General features: G+C 49.0%; 1 protein-coding gene across 1 annotated transcript in view; it reads right to left on the reverse strand.

Annotated features, from left to right (window-relative positions):
- HIP1 (huntingtin interacting protein 1) overlaps nucleotides 1-21,177 on the reverse strand; it is a 153,131-nt gene extending 131,954 nt beyond the window's left edge. The window contains exon 1 of the mRNA XM_060032258.1: nucleotides 21,045-21,177. Within this exon, the coding sequence (XP_059888241.1) occupies nucleotides 21,045-21,164 (120 nt within the window). The 5' untranslated portion in view covers nucleotides 21,165-21,177. The remainder of the gene's footprint in view (nucleotides 1-21,044) is intronic.
- Nucleotides 21,178-24,823: the final 3,646 nt, after the last annotated feature.

The raw sequence follows: 24,823 nt of genomic DNA on the forward strand, positions 1-24,823 counted from the left end.
ATTGGTTCTTCTGGGTTTTCAGTGAATAGGGCAGGTCCATAAATGTGTTCAGACAGGCCAGGGGTGAAAATGAGGAACGGTAAGGATGGTGGTAAAGGAAAGAGTGTGTTTTCCATGTAAAGACACTGAGTTCCATTTTTAAAAAACACTGTGTGGGCCAAACGAAACAAGCCCACAAAAGAATCCAGCCCTCGGGCTGCCAGTCTGCGGCCTCTGCTTGCAGTATTCCCTGTTCACTCCTGCTTTCCCCCTCCCTCTTCCCCTCAGCTACACCGTCCCCATGCCTCCCCCCACCGCATTTTCCAAAGCCTTCTTCCAGACCCACCTGCCCCCAGGCCTCCCCAGCTCCTCCAGTCTGCATGGAGCTTTCCACTCTCCTCCACAGCTGTCAGGTTTAGAACCACTTTTAGAATCCCGGCAAGACTCAGTGTGGCTCCGGGCTCTTTAATAAGCAACTTGAGACAGTTAATCCTGCCTTGCTGGGCTCCTCCCATCCCTGCCAGCATCCTCTGCTTCTGTGGTTAGCGGATCAGATCACAGTGACCGTTCAGCCCACCCATTCTTCCTGGGGTCTAGGAGCAACTTAAACTCAGCAATCAAGTCTGATTCATGCACGACGCCTGGCGCCTGGCACTGCAGGCGCTTGGGAAACCTTGTCTGCTGAGTGACGAAGGCTGTCGGGCAGGTCTTCCTCTTGGCAGGCATTCCAACTAACCCACGCATCCAAAACACTGATGGAACTTTGCAGAACAAGCCAAAGAGGATGATGGCACCCCTGTCCTCCAGGGACCAGGCACAGCCTCCATGAGGGTGGGGTCTGTTTTTTACACCTGTCACGTAGAGCAAGCCCTCAGAAATGTATTCATTGGCTGGCCGACATGATGCTTACCACCCATACAGCCACCCAGAGACAAAAAAAAACCGATGTATGAGGGATGCCAATAAGAAGGGGGTGAGAAAAGTCTCACGGGGCTTCATGACCCTGGAGCACCCATGGAGCCCCTCACTGAGACGTGGATACTTTTGCCCCTAAATGAGAATGATTGTCTTCGCCCCTCCCAAGGCTGTGCGAACATTCACATTTTATTCTAGCAAAAACTCTATCTTGTACGGTGGTTCTCACTTTAGAGATGAAAAAATGGAGACTGGGAGAAGTTAAGTGACTCGTCCAAGATCACACGGGGAGTGTGCCCTGCAGCCAGAACTGGGACACTGAACTTTGACTCTACCTCCACCGTTCTTTCCTGGGAGATTCCAGGTAGGAATTCTGAAGAGAGGTGGCAGGGGTCTGAATGATGTGACCTGCAGAGGAGAAGCCTGGGGTTAACTGCTGTCCCACTGTGCTGTGGTAGAGACTGAGGTTGTAACTGCAAGCAACACAGATCCTTCCGTTGCTCATGAAGCCCCCATTCTGGCATTGGTGGTGGGAGACAAATGATGAAACCCGAAAACAAATAAACAAGGTGACTCTACCCAGTGGTAAGTGTCATGAAGAAAATACAATGAGCTGATGAGACAGTGAGTGGGTACAGCTTTCTGGGGAGTCAGAAGAAGCCCCTTTAAAGAGGTAGCAATTGGATGGAAAGCAAAGAGCAGATGCGAAGCTTCTAAGACGGGAGCAAGAGGCTGACACATGGTAAGCAAGCTGAGGCCGGTGAGGGTGTGAGCAGCTTACAGAGGACCTTACAGTTCAGTTAATGAAGGTGGATTTTATTCTAAGCAATTAGGAAGCCCCTGGAAGGTTTTAATCAGGACAGTGAAATAATCTGATTTATGTTTTTGTTTTTTTTTATTTTAAGCTCTCTGGCTATGCTGCAGGAGACGAATAATAGGGAACTAAGACTCAGATAAAAAGAGCAGACTGAGCTGTCATACACATGACCTCTCCCACATAATATGTAGACATACTAGAAAAAAACACATTAAAAAAATATCATTAACATGGAAATGAACTTGAAAGCATCTCCAGGTACCAGAAAGCTACGGTGGCAAATGAGATTTGAAGCCACATGCTACGGGATAAACACACCAGATATGTGCTATGAGGCAGGGGTCCCTAACCCCTGGGCCACGGACCGGTATCCAGTGGCCTGTTAGGAACCGGGCCACATAGCAGGAGGTGGGTGGCGGGTGAGCGAGTGAAGTTTCCTCTGCCGCTCCCCATGGCTCCCCATCGCTCGCATTACTGCCTGAACCATCTGCCCGCACGGCCCGTGGAAAAATGCTGGTCCCAGGAGAGGGTAGAGCAGCTCTTACACCTCCCTGTGCACTCCACCACCACTCCGCCCCCCACGCTGTGCCGGGCTTGACAGGGAGGGCACACTCGCCCGAGGTAACTCTCCAGGACAGGAGGTAGTTTTAAATACAGACGAGAAGGAATTAACAGGAAATGACTCCCTGGCCCCAAGCACTAAGCTGGTGATTTCATAATTAAGACACTGACACCATACCCGCACTCTGCTCCCTGTGGACCCACAGAAAATCTGGTATAACTTCACTCTTCTATCAAGAAAAAAAAAGTTATTTTCTTCTCCTTCTTCTCTCTTCAGACATAACATCATCAACGCAGCTCTTTAAATATCTGTGCCAGGAGGCTATATTTAGTGACTGTTTGGCCCTTAAAATGAGCCTGATTTCCTGTGGCAAAAAGTTCTCAGCAACAAGGAGAGAGGCCTGGAGAATTCTGAAGCACTGACAAAGAGCTTTAAAGCTGGAGATGTTCAAACAGTGTAAGAAAGTAGTTGACTGCTTTTTCTGGAGCGATGACTGGCATCCAAGATAGAGGGAGAAAAACCATAATAAAAGGGTGTTCGCTCTGAACACCACCAAAGTCGTTCGAGAGAACAGCCTGACACCAGGCAAGTATTTGGGCCGATAACTGAATGTGGTACATAGTCCTCTTTCAGAGAGGCAGGAGGGAGATCAGTCTACTCATTCATTCACTCACTCACTCACTCACTCCTTCATCATTCACTCATTTATCACTCACTCATTCACTCATTTATCACTCACTCATTCACTCATTCATTCACTCACTCATTCATTCAGTGACTCATTCATATACTCATTCATTCATTCATTCACTCACTCACCCACTCATTTACTAACCACATTTGTGTATTTCCCCACGTGCAAAGCCCTTTGGTTTACAAAAGCTCTAAGTCATGGGGCAAACAAGATACACAAACCATGGGACTTAGAAGGGTGTCCCTAGAAAGGGCCCTTGGAGGGACACAAAGTGACTGCTGTGGGGGACCTGGAGGGCGATGGGCACTTCCACAGGGGCCGTTCAGGAAGGCTTCATGGGGAGGGGAAACCACCACCAGCACTGGCTACTGCTCCGGGCCCTCTCATTCAACCCATTCACTGAGCCCAGATGTCAGTACATTACCCCATATTCCAGATGAGGAGTTTTCCCAAGGCCCCCCCAAGATAAGTAACCAAACTGGAGCTGGAGCTAAGCTTGTTTGACTGCTAAGTGCTTAACTACGTGGGCCAGGCCGTCTGCAGCAGAAGGAGGCCAACAGAAGTACATCCGCCAGACTGCAGACAAAGGTCTTACGCCATTTCTCCCTTCAAGACCTGGGGCACTCAAAGCAGCTCGTCTCTGGAAAAGGCACCAGATCTGTTCCCTCCTCCAGTGCAACCTAGACTTTCCACACTTTCCCTCCTCAGACACCACTGTCCTGTCCCTCTGCATGTGGGGTCTCCGGGGTCTCCACGATGACCCAAGGGAGTAGAGGAATGCACATTTACTTAGCCCTGACTAACGTCTGCCAAGCAACATGCCATTCTTTTTTTTTTCTTAACATTTTAGTTTGAGATAATTTTAGACTTTCAGAAGAATTGCAAAAATAGTACAAAGTTCCTGTACATCTTTGCCTGGCTTCCCCTTATATTAACTAACATCTTATATAACCATAGGAAAAATCATCAAAATGAAGAAATTCACTTTGGTACAGTATTATTAACTATATTACAAAATTAATTTGGATTTCTCCAGTTTTTCCATTAGTAACCTCTTTTTTTTTTTAACTGAAGTATAGCTGATTTATAATGTTGTGTTAGTTTCAGGTGTACAGCAAAGTGATTCAGTTATTTTATATATATATATATGCACATATATATTGTTTTTCAAATTATTTTCCAATATAGGTTATTACAGAATAATGAGTATATTGGGACTTCCCTGGTGGCGCAGTGGTTAAGAATCTGCCTGCCAATGCAGGGGACATGGGTTCAAGCCCTGGTCCAGGTAGATCCCACATGCCGTGGAGCAACTAGGCCCGTGAGCCACAACTACTGAAGCCCGTGTGCCTAGAGCCCGTGCTCCGCAACGAGAGGCCACCACAATGAGAAGCCTGCGCACCGCAACGAAGAGTAGCCCTGGCTCACCGCAACTAGAGGAAGCCCACGCACAGCAACGAAGACCCAACACAGCCAAAAATAAATAAATAAATTTATATATATATTAAAAAAAAAGAATATTGAGTATAGTTCCCTGTGCTACACAGTAGGTCCTTGTTGGTTATCTATTTTATATATAGTAGTGTATATGTTAATCCCAAACTCCTATTTTATCCCTCCCCCCCACCCCCAGTGTCCTCTTTCTATTTCAGGGTCCAATCCAGGATCCCAGCTTGTATTAATTGTCACATATCCTTAGTCATTCCTGGTCTTTCATGACCTTGACATGTTTGAAGAGGACTGATCAGTTATTTTGTAGAACATCCCTCAATTGGGGTTTGTCTGATGTTTTCTCATGATTAAATTGAGGTTATGCACTTTTGGCAAGAAAGCCACATAGGTGATGTGCCCAGGTCAGTCTACATCGTCATTCATTTCAATACACTGCCCTCTCTGACCTTCTCTGTATCCTCAGGGTAAACCCATTCGAGAGGTATTACTACCCCCACTATATAGATTGGAAAACTGAGGCAAGGAAGTTAAGGCATTTGCCCAAGGTCACAGGGGTGGTAAGTAACAGAGACAGGATTTGAACTCAGTTCTGTCTTTGGATCATGCTATTACACACCAAGCTGCTACTTCAAGTCTTTCTAGCTTAAAATAATTCATCATGATCTTGACTGAATATAGGAAGTTGGACTTGGATGTTAATTATTCCTAGTTCTACAAGTGTGATTCTAAAACCAATGAATAATAAGGATAACAGCTAACATTTACTTATTGAGTACCTCCTATTTGCTTGGCATAGTGCTTCATCTTTTCCATCTAAGGTATCGTATTCAGATCCTTCCAACAACACGATGGAGTGGGCACTCCAGGGCACAATCCCTTATCCCAAACTCTTGGGGGCTGGTGTGTTTGGGAATTTGGGGGTCTGGGTAACACCTTCTAATCAAACACGGTAACATCTTTGCAGCGTATCGTATGACCATCCATTCTAAAATGGGCAAATAACAGACTATAAATAGGCCCAGACAAGAACAGGTCGGGTACCAAACTTTGAAAAGAACTTTAGGTTTCCAGAGCCTCTGGGATTTTGTGGGGATAACAGACTGCAGGCCTGTACTATTATGTAAAGTAACTTGCAAATGAGGAAACAGAGCTTTAGGGCGTCTCACAGCCAGTCTGCCCCCTCACTCTGAGGCCTAATTCCCCTGACATTTAAGACTCTCCTATCACTTGGTTTTTATTCCCCGTTTTCCATGACAAAACACATTCTAAATATACTCAACTGGCACTCAGAATAAATGAAAATAAATTTTCAAAAAACTCCTAGGCTCAGCTGTTCCTGGAGCAGGGGTCTGGGAGAGATGCAGGTTGTTCTCAATGACATAAGGACACGCTTAATTGCTCAGACTTTCCTTCATAAGTCCCAGCTACATCATCTATGACTTGATCCAAACTCCTCATGGACCTGGAAACACGTGTAGCCTATTTTGCCTCTTGGGTTGGATGTGCCTTAGTCCCCACTCTTTTCACAGGGAGGTATCCTTTCATTTGCCCTATAATTACTGTCCAGTTTGGAGGTTTGCAAAGAAAGTTCCGGACTGCAGCCATTATCCCAGTCTAGGTCATCTTCATGATTCCTGACTCCTTACCAAGCCCCTGCCCATCCGCATTCTCACTTGACCCTAGGATGATGAAACTGACAATACGTACCGTATTAAGTAGGTGGCAATTGACACACTGGAGGGATGGTCCTAGATAAATCAGTGATGAGCCCAAGCAAACAAAGAATAACAAAAATGCATGCAGGAATGTATATCAAAATATGGGGGGGGGGGCTTCCCGGGTGGCGCAGTGGTTAAGAATCTGCCTGCCAGCGCACGGGACATGGGTTCGACCCCTGGTCTGGGAAGATCCCACATGCTGCGGAGCAACTAAGCCCGTGCACCACAACTACTGAGCCCGCATGCCACAACTACTGAAGCCCGCATGCCTAGAGCCCGTGCTCTGCAACAAAGAGAAGCCACTGCAATGAGAAGCCCGCGTACCGCAACGAAGAGTAGCCCCTGCTTGCCGCAACTAGAGAAAGCCTTCGCGCAGCAACAAAGACCCAATGTAGCCAAATATAAAAATTAATTAATTAATTAAAAAAATATATATATAGGAGGGGCTCAGCTGTCCCTAGCATGGACAGGGTCATGATAAAGTTGACACTGAATACAGATTTAAAACTCTGGGGGGATAATGAAGGGAAAGTGTCAGGGGATGGAAGGCACCTATATTAATGAAAGCGAGATCTTTCTCTTATCTAATGGCAGGTTCATGCTATGGCTATAATGAACGCAGTTTAAGCAGGAAATAGTTGGGGAGGGAGAAGGAACTGGGCCAGGAGACCGCTGGGTTTTGGTAACAAGCCTGTGGAACTGACTCTTACCTCCTGTACGTGTATACCTTTAAGGAAAATAAAATCACACAACTAGTCATGGGTAGAGCCTCGACCCAAACCCCATGCCCTGCCCTGGGGGCCTGGGCTCTCTCCGGTCTGCATCCTTGCTTCAGCCTCTGTCTTTCCAGACTGGGCAGTTCTCACTGCATGCCCTCTGTCACCTAACTGTCACCTCTGAGCCAGCTTTGTGCCTCAATGTCTTTCCTGAGGCCTTAGAACCAGAAATGCAGATTCCTCCAAGCAGGCGGTTCACCCGAGATCCTGTGCAAAGGCAGGCCGATGTGTTCAGGTCATGGTGCAGGAAAACACCTCCTGAGATCTCCGGGTAATTCCTCCTGTGGTTCTGCACACCACCCTCTGAAACGGCGCCCCTGAAAACCCGGGGACTTCCCTGTGTAGGTCCTCGTCTAGATGAGCCTCAACCCGGGCTTCATCAGGGAGCAGACAAACCAGACCAAGACCCATCCGTTTACTTATCCAACAGCCATGTGCCTACACCCTGTGCCAAACAGTGCACTAACCCCCAAACTCAGACGTTACTAAGTACAAGTAAGAGAATAGTTATAAGAGCTGATATTTCCAAGTGCTCACCACGTGGAAGGCAATGCATTGAGCATCTTTTATTTATTATGTCATTTGATCCTTTCAACAGCCCTATGAGGTAGGTATTTTTATTACTGTAGATGCTCTTTCAACAAATCTCTACTTCATTGATCCAGATTAACCTATGCCCACCAGCATCTCTGTAAAGCGGGCTGCCTGGGACCCCAGGCAGGTAAACCGTCTGGCTCTAAAGCCCATGCTCATCACATCTACGGAGTCTTGGGGCACAACCCAGACCCAGACACAACTGGGTCTGCCTCAAATTTGGGCACTGACTTGCAGTATGGACCCTATTTTTCTTTTCTAATCTTCATTTCCCTTTAGGAAACAGGATTGAATCAGAGGCCATATCTAGATAACAACAGGAACCAGGGAGGTAAGGTCAAAGCATGAAGCAGGCTGGCAGAAGACAACAGGGAGTGGTGGAGACTGTGGAAAATCAGTGTTTATGCCCTGGCCACGGGTTTCAGGTTTATTTGTAAAATTTAAAGAAACACATCTGTAGCTGCTAGCTTGAATCTCGCACATCCCTTCTGGCTCTAACATTCTCTAAATCAAATAGATTTGATAGGTCGGGCCTCAGGTTCACTGCAATGGCATCATGACAGACACTCCATGTGGCCTCTGATTCAGTGTCAAAGAGTTTTTCTGGAAAAAAAATTTATGCTACAAAGTTAGGCCTGATGGGCTACCACTGGGAAGGTGAAATTCAAAAGACACTTCCAAAGTTGTGCAGTGCTCAGCCTGGGCAGACGTACCTGGCAGTTCTAAGCAGAAGACAGAAGATGGTGCCTGGGAAGAAGTGACCAACTGCAAAGGGCTTCTCACTGGGTGTTTGCTGAGTGACTTTGGGAGGCCAGTTCTTTTGGTGGGGGGACAGGTCCATCTGACCAACGCAGAAGTTACCCATAGAAACTAAGTGCAGCTAGGGTTATCCAGGAGGAAAGGTCTCACACAGAGGGGAAAGCCAAACAGAATTCAGTGTCTGAAGCTGAGAACCAGAATCTGGGGTAACAATGGCCAGGTGTTGTTAGAAGGCAGTCAATTCTGACAGGGCTGTTGCTTCAGTAACTACACTTGCAAGGAATCCCAATTTCCTAAGCCTTTGGGGCAATCTTATCCAACCCCCTCACTTCACAGACCTATAGAGGGTAGGGAACATGGCAGAACAGAGAGAACCACAGCCAGGAGAGGCCAGGCTTCCCAATTCTTAATCCAGAGTTCCAGGACCTCCTGGCTGCTCTGCAGCTAAGCCCAAGGATACGGGAACATTCCAGACCACCAGCGAACCTGAGTAAGTCTCAGGACACAGCAGGCCCACCCTGAGGGAAGCCCTTCATTTATTCCCACCTGTGCTTCCTGCCTTTAAGTCAGTTCCCTCAAGCAAAGACACCATCAGGATCCTATGGTAACACTGGGATTTCCCACCTGCCTTTTTTTTTTTTTAATAGACAGCACAGCACTTGATCAAAAAAAAAATTTTTTTAAGGCTAAGTAACTTACATCTATGATCCTCGAACTTGGAATTACACCAGAGAACTCCATGGCCCAACAGGAAAGAATGTTTCGAACAGGCTGCTGAATTGTTTTTTCCAGGATAAAACACCTGTGAGTAAGTGCCAAGCGTGGAAATCCATTGTTCTATCTATGGCCACAACAAGCATGGATGAAATAACAAGTGTTCCTCTAGGTTTAAAGCATGGCCTGTCTGTGCAGCGAGGCCTGGCCTCCACTGGGCTTCTTGCCCTGGAGCGTGCGTAAGTTACCTGTTACCATCCTGTATTAGCTTTTACCACTGCTTAACAAATTATCACAAACTTAGCAGCTTAAAACACCACCCATTCACCATCTCACAGTTCCATAGGTCAGAAGTCCAACAAGGTCTCACTGGGCTAAAATCAAGGTGTCAGCAGGCTGCATTCCTTACTGGAAGCTCTGGGGAAAATTCGCTTTGAAGCTCACTCCAGTTGTTGGTAGAATTCAATTCCTTGCTATTCGAGACCCGAGGTCCCCATGTCCTTGCTGGTTGTCAGCCAGGGGCCACTCTGAGCTTCTGGAGGCTTCCCTTGGGTCCCTGCACGTCAGCCCCTCCATCTCAGAGCCAGCAATGGCACATTGAATCCTTCTCTCACTTGGAATCCCTCTGACTTCCCCTTCTGCCATGTCTCTCTTCTGCTTGGCAGCCAGAGAAGATTCTCTGCTTTTAAGGGCATGTGTGATTAGACTGGGCCCACCTGGATACTCCAGGCTCCTCTTCGTATCTTGAGGTCCTTCATTACATCTGCATAGTCCCTTTCGCCAGGTAACAGAACATAGTCACAGGTGGATATGTTGATGGTGGAGACGTTATTCTACCTACCACATTTCACTTCACATTTCTGAGCTGCAGAAAGAACACCTAGCAGTCCACTGACAGAACATAAATCAGGCCCCTAATCCGCTGGCTCTAGGTGTACCGTACCTGCACACGGAAGCCACCTCTGTAAATCTGTCCCTCCCACTGAATTCTCCACTCCTAAAACACGCTCACCTTGAACCCACCAGTGTTGCCAAAACTTTCGTTTCAGTCCAATGTGACACAGATCAGATGAGTTCACCTCGGTGTTAAGCATCTGCCTTGGGGTGGGAACTGGGCCCACTCCCTTTTCCGTTACCGCAACAATCAAATACAATTAGGTCCTTAAGATGCATCATTAGTTCATCTGACAAACATCTCCTGAGGTCCTACTGGGCACTGAGCCCTTTGCTCAGGGTGGGGAGGCCTACAGAGCAGGCTAAGCTATAAGGAAGCTCACGGTCCAGTGTGGGACAGACTCCCAGATAAACACGGTAGCACAGAACACACAGAAACAGCAGTCAGTAAATCTGCCTGGGTGGGGGTGGAGGGAGACTTCCCAGAGGAGGGGCCATCGAGCGTGGGACTTAACGGATGAAGAGTTTGGCAGGTGGATGAAGTGGGAGTGGCGTTCTAGGCAGACGAGAATGCTGCCACCTGGACAAACCCAGGAGTGAAGCAGCCGTGGGCTGTGCTGGGAAAGTGCTAAGGCGCTTGGTAGGGCTGCGGGTGCTAACATTAAGGCTGGCCAAGCTGGGCTGTGGGCTGTGTGCTGTGACAACGAGCTTGGGTTTCAGCTTAGAGTAACGCATAACAAACAGAGGTTGTTAAAACCTGGAGTGATACAAACAGTTGGACCTCTTAAAACCAAACTCTGACGGCCAAGGAGAGGGTAGATCTCATGAGGGTCGAGACTGGAGGGCAGGAGGGCCGGGTGGGCCATGCAATAAATAGCTCGGGCTTGAGATGAAGACCTGAACTAAGGTGGAGAAGGCGGAGGCGGTGGTGGAGAAGTTGGGGCGATACGGCGCGCAGTAAAGGAGTCAGGAACAACAGGCCTCTGTGACTAGCTGCAGGGGTGCAGAACAGCGGGGTCTCCTAGGGTGACTGGCAGAACTTCAGGTGGAATGGCCCGAGATGGTTTATAAACTGAGATTCTCTGAAGCTGTGAACAAAGGAGAATGAGTAAGTCTGTGGCAGGAGATGGAGACAAAGTTTAGGTGGGTTGGGTTTTTCTTTTTCTTTTTTTTTCTTTTTTGAGTCGGATTTTTCTTATCAACAGTAACAAGGCCTTGGCTGTACAGGGAGATCCCATCCTGGAATAAGGGTCTCAAGGGAAGCAGGAGCTCGCAAGTCACTGCCGAGCATGAGTCAGGGAGTTGACGTTCAATAGGAAGTCCCCAAGGACCACCCACAGTTACATCAGAGAGACGGTGTCTTCAGGGTCCCTCTTGGTGGCTCCAATTGTGCTCATGTGACCCCAGATTCAGGGTTCGCAAATCAGGGTTCATATTTTAGAACTGGGACCAAAAATGGTTGATGCCCATTCAGTCCTTCACCCAAAATATTTTATCCTTCATTCCACGAACCCTTATCAAGAGTCACTCGGGGCCAGACACTGCGCCAGGAACTTGAGCTGACAAAGAAAAGGCACTCAACATATATATTTTTTGAATTTCTACCACGTGCCAAGCCCAGAGAGGTGGAGCCCTGGGATGACCTGTGACTCCAAGGGAAGCTGATCTGGATCTTGCTCGGAGAGGAAACCACAGAGCTCATGCCTATGTCTTTCTGAAGGATTATGGAAAATGGGAGGGAAGAATATAGCAATAGTTAAGCCAGATCCAAGGAAAACCGAACAGAGAAGGTATTTGCTTCCAGGCCAGTGTGGGAGAGGGGACACGTGACAGCCTAGTAAGACATAATAACACACACAGGAACTGTCTAGCCTAAGAACTGTCACCATGGGCTGGCCCCAGGGACCACACAGCCAGACGGAGACCTCAAAGAACCACTGTTAGAAGGTCAGCGTTTCTGCCATGTTCCCAGGTGACATCCTCCAGGCTCCCAGATTCTCACAGTGGCTCACCGTGTCTGGCTTGATCTCAAGCTTTGGAACAGGAGCCAAGCCCGAGGTTCTGTGTTTCAGAAGCCTATCACCTGGGTCTTTGGTTTATTCAAATGTGCTTCTTTTGAGCCTAGAGGCACGCTTTCTTCTCTCGTTCTCTCCTTTGAGAACTTCTCACCGCCTAATTTATTTCGTATTTAACAGACATCCTGAGCTTTGGCTGGTGTAAAGCCCTCTGCTAGACACTGGGGCAACTCACCAAAAGATGAGTGAGAAATAAGGGCGCGGGACTTCCCTGGTGGCGCAGCGGTTAAGAATCCGCCTGCCAATGCAGGGGACATGGGTTTGAGCCCTGGTCCGGGAAGATCCCACATGCTGCGGAGCAACTAAGCCTGTGAGCCACAACTACTGAGCCTGCGCTCTAGAGCCTGTGCTCCACAACAAGAGAAGCCACCACAATGAGAAGCCTGCGCACCGCAACGAAGAGTAGCCCCCAGTCGCCGCAACTAGAGAAAGTCCGTGCGCAGCAACGAAGATCCAATGCAGCCAAAAATAAATAAATAAATTAAAAAAAAAAAAAGAAAAAGAAATGAGGGCCCGTCTGCCACGAAGGAAGGTAGGCACAAGACACACATGAACGGGAGCCAAGGGCACCATGCTAAGTGTGGGCTAATGATAGGTGTCAACTTCCCGGCTACGTGTTACAGCAGGGCTCAGGGTGTGCTGCTTGTATATGCGTGATTCATATATCAAACATTTCCCAGTTCTAGGGCAGCCTCAGAAGTGCTTTCACGGGGGAGGCTGTGTTTGAGAAAGACCTCAAAGGGTGGGTGGATATCTAAATGGCAGGTTCTTATTTAGCCTCCTTAAGACCGTCTCCTACTCCCTGGGAGGAGCCTTTTTATAATCCTTTGTATTCTGAAATATATAAATAGAGAAAACTGCATGAAGCAAAAATGGAAAGCTTAATGAATTATCATAAACCACCACCCAGGCCAATAAACAGATGGATGGCAGGACCTCAGAAGCTCCCCTGTTCTGAACATCCTACCCATCACTAACCTCTCCTGCACCCAGGGATGACCTTTATCTGGACTTTTATAATAATCACTCCCTTTTTTTTCTTTTCAGTTTTACCATCTAAGCAAGCACCCCTAAATCCCAGTTTTGCTTTGCCTGTTTTTTGAACTTAATATAAATGGAAGCCTTCAGAGTTGTCCTTTGGGGTCTGCCATTTTTCCCCTCAACGTTATGTTTGCAAGAGTCACCCGTGTTGTTGAGAGAAACCACAGTTTGTTCATCTTCACTGCTGTATAGTATCCCAATGAGAAACCAGATCACAATTTATTTATCCATCTACTGCTGATGGGCTTTTGGACTGTTTACAGTTTGGGGTTATTATTAGACATGATTATGGATAGTCTTCTAAATATCTTTTGGTGCATGTGCATGCATTTCTGTTGGGTATATAGCTCGCTGTGGACTTGCTGGGTTACTAAGTGTGCTTATCTTCAATTTTGGGATAATACCAGGCTGTTTTCCAATGCAGTTGCACCAGTGTACACCCCCCTCAGCAGTGCATGAGTGCTTTCACTGCTTCACATGCTTGCCAACACTTGGCACTGTCAATTTTTTTTTCATTTTTATTTCAGCCATCCTGCATCTCACTGTAATTTCAATTTTCACTTCCTTGATTTATAACGAAGTTGCACACTTTTTCATATGGTTACTGGCCATTTGCTTATCCTCTTTTGTGAAGTACCTCCTGCCTGTTTTTCTATTAGGTTGTCCTTTTTTTTTTTTCTTTTAAGTTTTTTTTACATATTCTGGATAAAGGTCCTTCGGTAGTTACGTGTGTTGCTAAAAATCTTCTGGGAGGAATTTCAAATGTCCAAATAAGTCAATTTGGAAAAGACCTAGGGGGAAAAAAAAAGAAATCTCTGTACCTTTTCTAAGTTACCAGCCCCAGGCCAGGCTTCAGTTTTAGAGGGAAGTATGGAAAGGAAAGTGTACAATTTGAGATCAGACCCACCAGGTTCAAGTCTCAGCTCCTCGGGCCACTTCCTGAGTGCTCTTAGGCAAGTCACAGAGCTCTCTGGGCCTCAGTATCCACACTTGAGAACTGACCAAAATTACCTCCTGCACGGTTGTTCTGTGGCTGGAAAGAGGTTATGTGTAAACGTACTTTAAAAACTGCACATGGTGGTAGCTGTAGTTAAATCAGAAGCAACTGGCCACACTGGCTTCCTGAACTGCCCGACCAGCTTCCTGAGCTGTGTCCCAGCACTAACAGCAGAGGTGGCAGCAGCCACCTTTCAGATCCAAGAAGATCCCTTCTCTCTTTCCTGTGGGCTAAGCCAGAGGAACCTTTAATCCCCAGCTCTCTCCCCGCAGTGTCAGACTGTACTGCCCACAGCCTGGAACAGGGCTCCTCCCTGCCTGCCCAGGCAGGAAAACAGGAAGCACTCCCCACCCTGCCAGGAGGTGGGGCTGACTACTTCCCTCTCCTAGGTGGGCATCTCTCCAGGACATCAACCCTTCTGGATGCAGGAGAAGGCATGGCCGCTGGCCTGTGGCACCACTGCACCAAGCTGTGCCCTACACCCCGCCCAGGTCACTCCCACACTTTGTCCCGAGGTAGTGGAATAAGTGGGCCCACGCATGGGGAGCATAAAACGGGCCTCACCAGTGCCTCACAAGCAAGGAACCCTTTCAGTGCTCAAGTGGGGCTGGGAATCTGCTCTCTTGGACCACACGGACACACCCTATCCCTTCCCAAGGTGCACTAGCATCCTTTCATGAGCCCCACGTCACTGGTACCTGGGCCCCATTCCACATACAGGGGGCAACTGGAAACCCCTTTCAAGAGAGCAGTTGAGAGCTCAGAAGAAATGTGTGTCCTTATTCTAATGGCAAAGGCTGCTTACAGGAGTTTTATAAGCTGAAATATTTGAGAGCTGGAAGGACCCTCAGAAATCTCTTCCAGCCTCCTCATTTTGAAATGAGAGATGCAGGGGCAGAGCCAGAGACAGATTTCCTGTCTCTGCACTCATCCTAACATCCCTTATGCCCTGCTGCAAACTACAGCACCTGCACGCAGGCCACTGCCATCAGCCACGTCCAGGTGCCCGGGACACTAGGCCAGTTTCTCTCCCTTCCCTGTAACCTCTTCTAGCTCAGAAAGATCTGACCTGAAGCAGAATGAAGCCCTGGGAAGTCCAAGACCATAGTTTGGGAATGTTTATCAAGTGTTCTGAACTTGATGGAAATTCAAACTGTCAACCTTGAGCCCTAATTCTGTTTCCAGCCCCTGCAGGCTCTTTCCTAAGTGAAGTCTCCAACCTAGTGGGCCATGTACTTCCATGGTACCCTGGGTGCCCAGGCCTGGCACACAGGGCAGGCACTTAGTGAGATATGCTCATTGGGGAAATCAAAGGAGACAGAGGGAGAATCTCCAAAATGTGCAAAGGAAAAGCACTCTGCAAGTGGAGGTCTGCCTGCGGCCCCCAGGCTGCTGTAGATCCTCCGACTGTTGTATGTTCACATGTTTGGCAAACAGGCCCCAGTGCCTGCCTCATGCAAGGGCCCACTGGGCACTGAAACCCAGACCCTGCCCTCAAGACCTTCCAGTCTGGAAGGGAAGCCAAGATGTGCACGTGGATGAATGGGAGGGACATAGAGTAGCTAAGGGACCCTGCTCACCTGAACCAGACTGCAGGGGCTGCCTGGTGGAGGGATGCCCTGTAAGTTAAGGCCTGCAAACGACAGGGACTAGGGACCCTGATGGTGCCACATCATGTGGGGTCTCTGTGCAGCCAGCAAAGGTTCCTGGAAAATGGGCAGTGCTGGGCTTTAGAGACAATCCATCTGGCATCAGACGCTTTGGGAGGCGGGGAGGATGGAATTACAACAATGCAGGCAAAGGAGGAAATAAGGGCAGCGACAGTGAGAAGCAAAGGAGGGAAGGACAAGAGAAACATCACAGAATAGAGTGTGGCTGTGAGGGCAAGAGGCGGGGAGGGCTCAGAGCTGATGCCCAGGAGATGATGGGACTAACGGGGACCAGGCACAGGCGTTCACAGGCTGGGGAGGCCCAAGCAGAGTTTGGGGCATGTGTGGTTTATCAGGGGGCAGATATCCAATGGAAAGTGGTCACACAGGCCAGGAAGTCAGAGAGTCGGCGTCACTGAGGTGAGAACAGAAACCATCAGATGGAAGTGAGGGCAGAGGAAGTGGACAGAAGGAAAAAGAGAAGTGGGGTGAGGACAGAGCCTTGGGGACCCCAAGTGTTAGGGGAGGAAGGAGGATGAGAGCTGGAGGGGGCCAGGCAGTGCCACAGGGATGGCAATCGGGGCCAGTTTTCCTGGGTTTGAGTCCCAGCTGTCACTTACTTCAGAACCTTGAGCTGGTTATTAACCCCTCTCAGCCTCAATTGCCTCATCTGTAAAATAGGGTTTATAACCCTATTTGTAAGTTTCTTATAAGACTTGAAAGGGGAGATTTGTGCAAGGCCCTTACACTTGCACAAGAGTAAGTGTGATAAGTGCAGGCTTTTCTCATTAGTATCCGCGGGAGGAAACCAGAAGAGGACAGAACCACAGAAAAACCAAAGAAAGCTCTCGGCATCCTTTCTAGTTTTCAATACCAACTAAGGGAGCAAGCAGGGGACAGGAGGGGTACAGCACCTTTTATGTTAGAAACCATTCCTGTGTAGCCAGGGTTGGGATCCACTGATTCCTCTAGCCCAACCCTACAACTTTTCAGCTGGTTAATCGAAGGTTGAACAACTTCTGATGATCATGAACGAGATGGCAGAAACACCCCTGACTTAAACGTGGAGAAGAGGACTTGTCATCTGATTTTGAAGCCCTGGCTTGTCTGTCTACTTGCTATGTGGCCTTGGAAAAGTCACTTGGCCTCTCTGAGCCTGAGTTGTTAAATAGGTTAAAGGCTATAAATCCCCTAGCATGTTCCTAGGACCCAGCAAGCCCTGCATAAATATTTGTTTCTGTTCCTGGCTCTTCCCAGTGTATGACTGGTTAGGCTCCTTTACTCTATCGTGGGCTCCATCCAAGAGATTGTGACTAACGATTTGTTCCTTCCCCTGTGTTTCCAGAGCCCCATCCTCTCCTCTGATCCCAGCATTCACCTGCCACAGAGCAGAGCTGCTCAAACTTCCGTGTCTCATTGAAATGCAGGCTCTGATGCAGCAGGTCCTGCCTTGCTAATGGCTCCAGTGATGCCGGTGCCACGGGTCCGCTGTCCCCCTTGCAGAGAAGGCCCGCAGTGGCCGGTCCACCTCCCTGCTGACTCATGAGCTCCTCTGGGGCCACTCTCTTTACATTACTCATCTCTGAGTTCCCTTCATGGTATGTACTCACTAAATGGATGTGGAAAAAAACAAGTAAACCATACAGAAAACCATTTTCCAGATAAGTAAATACAGACAGGGTATTTTGTTTGTGAGTGGCAACCCTCCAGATTCATTCCAGAATCGCCCTCTTGCCCGACTTGAGGACAGTGTGGTGGGCCTGAGACCTGGAACCCAGAGTCCTGGGTTTGAATCCTGACCCTTTCTCTCACCGACCAGCGGCCCTGGGCAAGTTACCAAGCTCTCATCCATAAAATGAGGGTGATAACACTGAACCACAGTGTGACCCCAAGGATGGCTAAAACCTGCTTTATAAACTGTAAAGTACTCCAGGCAACGTATCATTATTACTGCAGCTTTTTTGAGGGCGGGAACTACTTTTTATTTCCCTAGAGACTGAAGGTTGCTTGTGATGGGCTGGGTGGGAGACACACCAGGGGTCTGGTTGCAGATGGGGACTGAGGCAGGCAGGGCAGGGGTCCCCACTCTGGCAGGGACACTGGCCACGTGAAGTGTGAGGATGATCCCAGGAGGGTCGAGGAGGGAAGGCTTCCCAGAAGAGGCTGGCAGTGGTGGGGAAACAAGGCGGGTCTGAGGGCACAGGCAGCTGGGGAACGGGCCTGACCGGAAGGAAGGCTGAGAAATCAGAGTCCCCTGATAGGCCTGGGGCAGGGCTCCTGACTGAGACTGCAGAGACAAGGCAGGACCAGGAGGGAACTTGGGGCCACTAGCAAAGAACATCAAGTAATTACAGATGTTCCCTGCAGCCCAGAGCCGAGTTCCCCATCCAGGCCAGGCCTCCCTGTGGGACCAACCAGTCACTCTGTACCCTTGACTACAGCCACTTCACCACTCACATGAGCCTCAGGCATGTGAGGACAGAGGCAAGAGCAACAAGACACAGTCCCGCCCTCAGGACGCTCACAGTTTACTGAGGGTCACAGAGAAATGGGGACAGGACAGGTAGCAGGTGCGAGGCGTTCAGAGGTGGAAGGGACCAGTTCTGCTCCTGTCTCCACTCAGCCAATAAGTCTCATCCACACCCATCTCCAGACCATTCCCCATTCCTGGAATGGCCCTGTCCCTCCTCTCCACCCAGCAAGTGCTAGCTCAGGCTGAAGGGTGGGGTTCAGACCTCAGAGGGCTCCCACCCGCTTGCCACCCCCTTCCCACCCCCATGGCCTGTACTTTAAGCACACACTGTTAGTAATTATTGCATTAACTAGTAACACTTCTGCCCTTTTACTGAAGAGTTAATCACAGCCGATGCAACTAAGACCCGATGCAGCCAAAAAATAAAGAAATAAATAAGTAAATTAAATTTAAAAAAAGGTTAGACAACTTGCCTGGGGCCACACCACCCACTCACGTGCCTGGCAATCAAACTCCAACCTCTTCTAGCTCCCATGCCAGTGTTCTGCCCAGTACTCAGAGGCCACACAAGGTAGTAGTTAAGGCCACACAAGGTAGTAGTTAAAGGCTGGGATCAATTCCAGCTGTGTGACCTTGGGCAAGTTACTTAACTTCTCTGTGACACAATTTCATCCAGGTAAGATGTGGCTGATACCCACCTCATAGGTCCTTATCGATACCACCTCACAGGACCTTACTGAGATTAAAGAAGGAAATATAATAAAGTACTTAGAACAGTGCCAAACACAATAATTAGTTACAATTATCATTCTAACGTCGCTAATTCTCATGGTTTCTTAACTCATTAAAAAATTTTTTTCTAACTCATGTTTATATCTCGTAATACATTTCATAGGTAGTCATTAAAGAAAATACATTTCTGCAGCTTGACTAAGGTGAGGTTTCAGGATTATCCTCTTTCCTTTTCTTCACTCTCCTACTCCCCTAATAGTTTCAACAATAGAGAAACTCTCTTTTCCTGATTCATTCTACCTCCCCTCCACACTACACACACACAGACACACACACGCGCGCACATGCACACACACATGTGCACGCATGCACGTGTGCACACAACACATGTGCACACATGCACGTGTGCGCGCACACACACACACACACACACAAGCCACTAGGTCAAATTTGGCCAATTATCAGTGTTCCATAGAATGGAACTGGCAAACACTGACCTAGACTCTTCTTATTGGGCTGTCCCTGGATAGCTAGAGAAACTTTCATAAACCTAATTTCTATCACTATAATGGGTCAAAGTCTTACGTGTATTTCTCTATTGCTCCAGTTTTTACTTATTTGAGACTCTAGAAGGAATGAATTACCATTCATTTTCCTTTGCCATTAAAAAAAAAAAGAAAAAGATTCACACTGTTTCCTGGAGCAAGAAGCCTCGTGTGCCCAGGCAGCTAGTTGAAGCCATAATACCCACAGCAGACAGGTAGCTTCCTTCTTTTCTGGGGTCCAATCCACAAAGTCAGAGAATAAACCTTAAACCCAGCTGGGCCCTGGGAGACAGAAGTGAACAGCCATCTCTCCCATCCCACCTGGGGTAGGATGATGACCTAGGAAGGGGACACTCCCTACTCTACATCACCCAAACACACCTGCGAAGGGCTTGGAAAAAGAAGAGAAGAAAGTCCCCTGGGATGAAAAGCTTCATTCTTTGCAAGATTCTCTATATAGAACACTCAGTCAGGAGCTCACCATCTGTATCTAAAACCCCAAAGCCCTTCCCTCACACCGTACTGTATTTGGGGGTGGGGGGGAGCAGAACACAGCAGGAGAACCAGCCTCTGGCAGCAGAAGTCCCACTGGTTCTTCAAAGGTTCCACTCCGAGAGCAAGAGTGAAGAAAAAATGTGCCCATACCGCTTTGGCCCTGGGATTCAAAGAGGTGCTGTGCCCTTGGAAACGGATTTTGCATACAAACGAGCCAATGAACACCATAAACATGTCAGCTTTATTCAGTCCAATCAATACACAAGGCATTAAAACTCTGAGGTAAAAATGGATTGTGGCTTTTTGTTGACGACAGTGAGGAATTTTGGCCCCCAGCCCTGCTCAGGCTGGACAAATGGGGCAGTCTGCCTATTAGCTGTCAGGCACATCTTGGGGGATGAAACCAAAACCCCAATTCAGGGTTCTGGGCACCCCAGGGCAGCTCAACTTGACCGGCATGGGGCCACTGGTCTAAAAGCCTCAATTCCTGCCCCCGGGCCGGCCCCCTCCAGCCCCCAGTCATCTTCCAAACTCGGCCACACATCACATTTCCCACATTCCTTCTCACCGCTCAGACCCCTTCAGCCGGGCCCTCGGAGACCGACAGCTGGGGGTGGTGTGAGCCAAGCAAGAGGCACAAGGAAGGGGGCGCTAGGGGTGGGGGGAATGTCAGCACAACCCTGAAGCGATCGAGAGGGGAGGAAAGGGCTCCCCACCCTTCACATCCCCGACCCAGCGCCCCACTCTCGGCCGCCAGTAGCCCCCTCAGTAGCCTCAGCTACCCTCAGTAGCCCCCCCGCAGTGAGCTTCCCCAGCCTAGGAGCAAGCCTTCCATTCGGCTCGTTTTCGGGTTCCTTCCCCTCTCACCGCCCCTGTGACCCCTGCCTTGCCCCGCAGGGATCGGCTCCCCTCAGTCGCGCCGCACGGATCATGTCAGCTCCTCGGAGCCGCCCTGCCCTCTTCCCCAGGCCAGCCGGGTGCCCCCGGGGTTCCCGACCTTCCCTGACCGCCCTGACCTGCGCACCAGATGCCCTCTCTCGCGGCCCCCTTGCTCTGTCCTTTCCTGGGTCTGCAAGACCCCTACTCTCTTCAAGTCCGCTCCAGGACACTGCGTCTCTCGGGATGCCCCAGCCATGCGCGACCCGGGGTCGCCCGGTCCTCACCTGAGTCCGCTCGAAGCTCTCCCGCTCCGCCGCCTCCATCCCCGCGCCGACCCCACGTCGGCTCAGCACCTTTGGCAGGGGGTTGGGTACTTGCTTCATGGAGCTACTCATCCGGTCCATGTCGCCCCGCGGAGCCGAGTCAGGGGCCCTCAGCAGCCCCGGGATCCCCTCTGCGCCGCCCGCCCCGCCCTACCCACTGGGATCCGGCGCTAACGGTACGGCTCCCGCCTCCCATTGGCTGAGAGCACTGCTACTCTCCTGAGGCCCCGCCCCCGCCCAGAGGCTTCCCCGTCCGCCCCCGCCCTCTCCAGAGCCCCTTGACTCGCCCTACCCGGCTGGGCCCTAGGGACGGTGAGGCCGGCCGTGACCGGCCCGGAGGCATGTCCGTCACCGGGCCCCACCTCCCCTGGCGGGGGCGGGCCTGGGGCGGGGCTTGGGGCGGCCCTGACCTACCCTCGCCCTCCCCTCCCCCGACTCCCAGCGCACCGCTCTCCCTGCTCTGCCGGCGCCCGAGTCTTCCCCGCGACCAGCGCTCTCCCAGTGTCGGGGCCGCTGCGAGATCCCGGCTTGGTGGGCGGGAGTCAAGCTGGCGGGGAGTCGGACCGCCCGCAGGGAATCCGGGTCCGCTTGGGACTGGCCTATTTACTCCTTTCGGGCCGGGGACGAGAGAGCGCGCGTTGGACCGGCTCGGCGGCCGGAGTCCCAAGATGTGCTGCCTCGAGGCCCGGCTTGCGCAGGTTGGGTCAGCTTGTTGCAGACCTGGCCGCCATGGGTAGCGACTCCCGCCCAGCTCCCTCTGCTTCCTTCCTTATCCTCCCCCTGCCGCGAATCCCTGTCCATCCCTTTTGTAATGTTCTCAGACCAGGGAGCGCTGGGCTGGGTCGGGTCAGTGGAAACTTCTCGACACCTTTCCAAACCTCTCATCATCTGGATCTGGCCAGAACGTATTCAGACACTTTATATTTATCCCCGGCTCTGGGACACCCCTCCCATCCTGCTCAGTCGTCAGCCAGGGTACCGACAGGCAGAGGGAAGTGTGATCCTTAGCGGAGATGCTGAAGAAAGTTAAAAGTTTTCCGTTCAGTGCCAATTTTGGTGTTTTTAAAATAAATGCTTTTGAAACTCAAAGAAAGCCGTTACTTAAAAAAAAAGAAACTAAGAGCTTTTGATAAAAATTTGCACATTCAGTAGAGAAGGGGAAGAGGGGGTGGGCCTCGGTAGGCACTAGGAAGCTACTGAAGGCTTTGCCAGCTGGCATTGTATGGACGGGATTATGGGGGCGAGAGGGAAGGGAGGGAACCAATGCGGAGACTCCAGCAGTAGGGGAGACAACGAGGGCCTCCACTAGCGAGGAGCGGAGAGTTCGGTCCCGTGGGAGGTTCTGTGAATAGGTTTGGACAAAGGGAATGCGGGGAGGGAGTGTCGGGGCCAGAATTTCTGTAGAAGAAGGATTTAAGGGTGGCATCGTGATGGAGGGGAATTGCGTTGGGGCTACATTTGCATAGCAAGAACCCTGGTTTCGCCTTCTTAGATTGTGTTCTTAGGGGAGGCCTTAGGAGTGGCTCTCCTTGGGTTGCTCTGGGATGGGGTTAGCTGTCACCTAGTTTTGGATTCTTTGCTCCAATCATGGGAGAGGAGGCACCTGACAAGAATTGTGACCTAAGGTAGAAAACCAGTCACCGGGAGACCGCAATCTCTGTCTTTCCCCTCCTCTCATTTCCTACTAGTGCCTCCCCCTGGCCAAACCCAGCTGGAGGCAGGAGGGCTAAGGGTGATGGGTCAGGTCTGCCCCCTCCCCTCCTTGCAGGCTCAGAGCAGAGTGGAGAAGAGTGGAGGCTGGAGCTGGAGGTTCCCAGCATGGGGTGGGGGTGGGGAGGGGCTCACAGGAGTCTGCCTACAAAGAAAACAGACAAGCTTCCTAAGCTTTACTTCTCTGAGCCCATTCTGTTCTGTACCCACCTCCTGCTCTGGACCCAGCTAAAGAGTGATTTATGATCCTTTGCCCTGAGTTTATGGCTTCAATAAACAGCGGCCCTTTAAACAGGGATTAAGGGATCAGCCTACTTCTTATTAGAATAAACCAGAGTAGGAGTCAGGAATCTGTGGTTTGGAGGCACCCTGTGGAGAAAGATTCAAGCGAGTTACCTTCCACTGTGAAACTCAAGAGTAAGTTAAAAATGAGATTTCCCACTTGCCGCAGCAGCAAAACCCTTTGCCAAGGGTAGAGGGAAACCCTCCCCCAGGAAGTAAACTACAGGACCCTGCCTGCTTCCTTCAGCTCTTAGCAACTCTCCCAGCAACGTTGAAACCACTTGTTTTATACGTTCTAGGGATGCCGTTTGCAGACGTGGAATCTATCTCTGGGAAACCCACAGGGGGATCATAACTGTCTTATTACCTGCCTCTCCACAACTGGTGAAATCTGCCCTACCCCACACCTAGTTTGGATCTGATTTAATATCTTATGATACCTAAGCTGACCACACTGTTCCTACGGGTTCCTGGAGCCCACGTATACACATGTTGATAGCTTGATGAGATATAATTAATATATATTAAACTGCATATATTTAAAGTATACAATCTGATGAGGTTTGACATACATATAAACACTCATGAAAACATCACCACGTCAAGAACATATTCATCGACCCCAAACGTTTACTCATGCCCTTTTGCAATCCGGTCTTACTTCCTCCCAAACCTCGGTACTTAGGCAATTACTGATCTGCTTTTTGCCACTATAGATTAGTTGCATTTTCTAGAATTTTATATAAATAGAATCATACAGGATGTACTCTTTTTTGTCCCCCTCTTTCCACCAAGAATCGTTATTTTGAAATTTATGTATATTGTTACATGTATCAATAGTTTGTTCCTCTTAATTGCTGAGTAGTATTCCAGGGTATGGATAAGTCCACAATTTGTTTATCTATTAACCTACTGATGGACATTTGGATTCTTTCCAGTTTCTGACTATTACCCTCCTCCCCGAAAGATGCTATGAACAGTTATGTACAAGTCTTTGTATGAACATATGCTTTCATTTCTCTTAGGTGAGTATCTAGCATCGAATGTCTGGGTTGTATGTATGTTTAAGTTTTTAAAAAATTGCCAAACTGTTTTCCAAAATAGTTGTGCCACTTTACATTCCCACCATCAGAGAGTTCCAGTTGCTTCACATCCTTGTCAACACTTGATATGATAGACTTTTAGATTTTAGCCGTTCTAATGAGTGTGTGGTGATATCTTATTGGTTTTCAAATTTGCGTTTCCCCAATAACTAATGATGTTGATTGTCTTTTCACATACTTATTTGACATCTGTATATTCTTTCTGGTAAAGTGTTTATTTAAATCTTTTGCCCATTATAAAAACCTTTTTGTATTGAAATAAGAATAAACAGAGTTGCAGGATGGTGGTGGTGTCTATCATTTTTCTCCACTGTGAAGTTACTGTTTTTCCCTTTGTAATAAAAGTTGGGGGGAGATACTTTGAGGCTATGCCAATACGCTGCTTCTCCTTAAATCTTTTGCCCATCTTTTAATTGGGTTGTTTGTCTTTTTATTGAATGAATAAGTGAGTTTAGCAAGGCTGAAGGAATCAGAGTCAACATACAAAATTCAATTGTATTTCTGTACACTAGCAGTTAACAATCAGAAATTTTAAAACAATACCATATAGAATAGTTTCAAAAATATGAAGTACTTAGGGATAAATTTGACAAAAGACATGAAAGTCATGTATGCTGAAAACTAAGACATTCCTGAAAGACATAA

Source organism: Delphinus delphis, chromosome 15 (genome assembly GCF_949987515.2).
Source record: "Delphinus delphis chromosome 15, mDelDel1.2, whole genome shotgun sequence".
NCBI classification, from domain to species: Eukaryota; Metazoa; Chordata; class Mammalia; order Artiodactyla; family Delphinidae; genus Delphinus; species Delphinus delphis.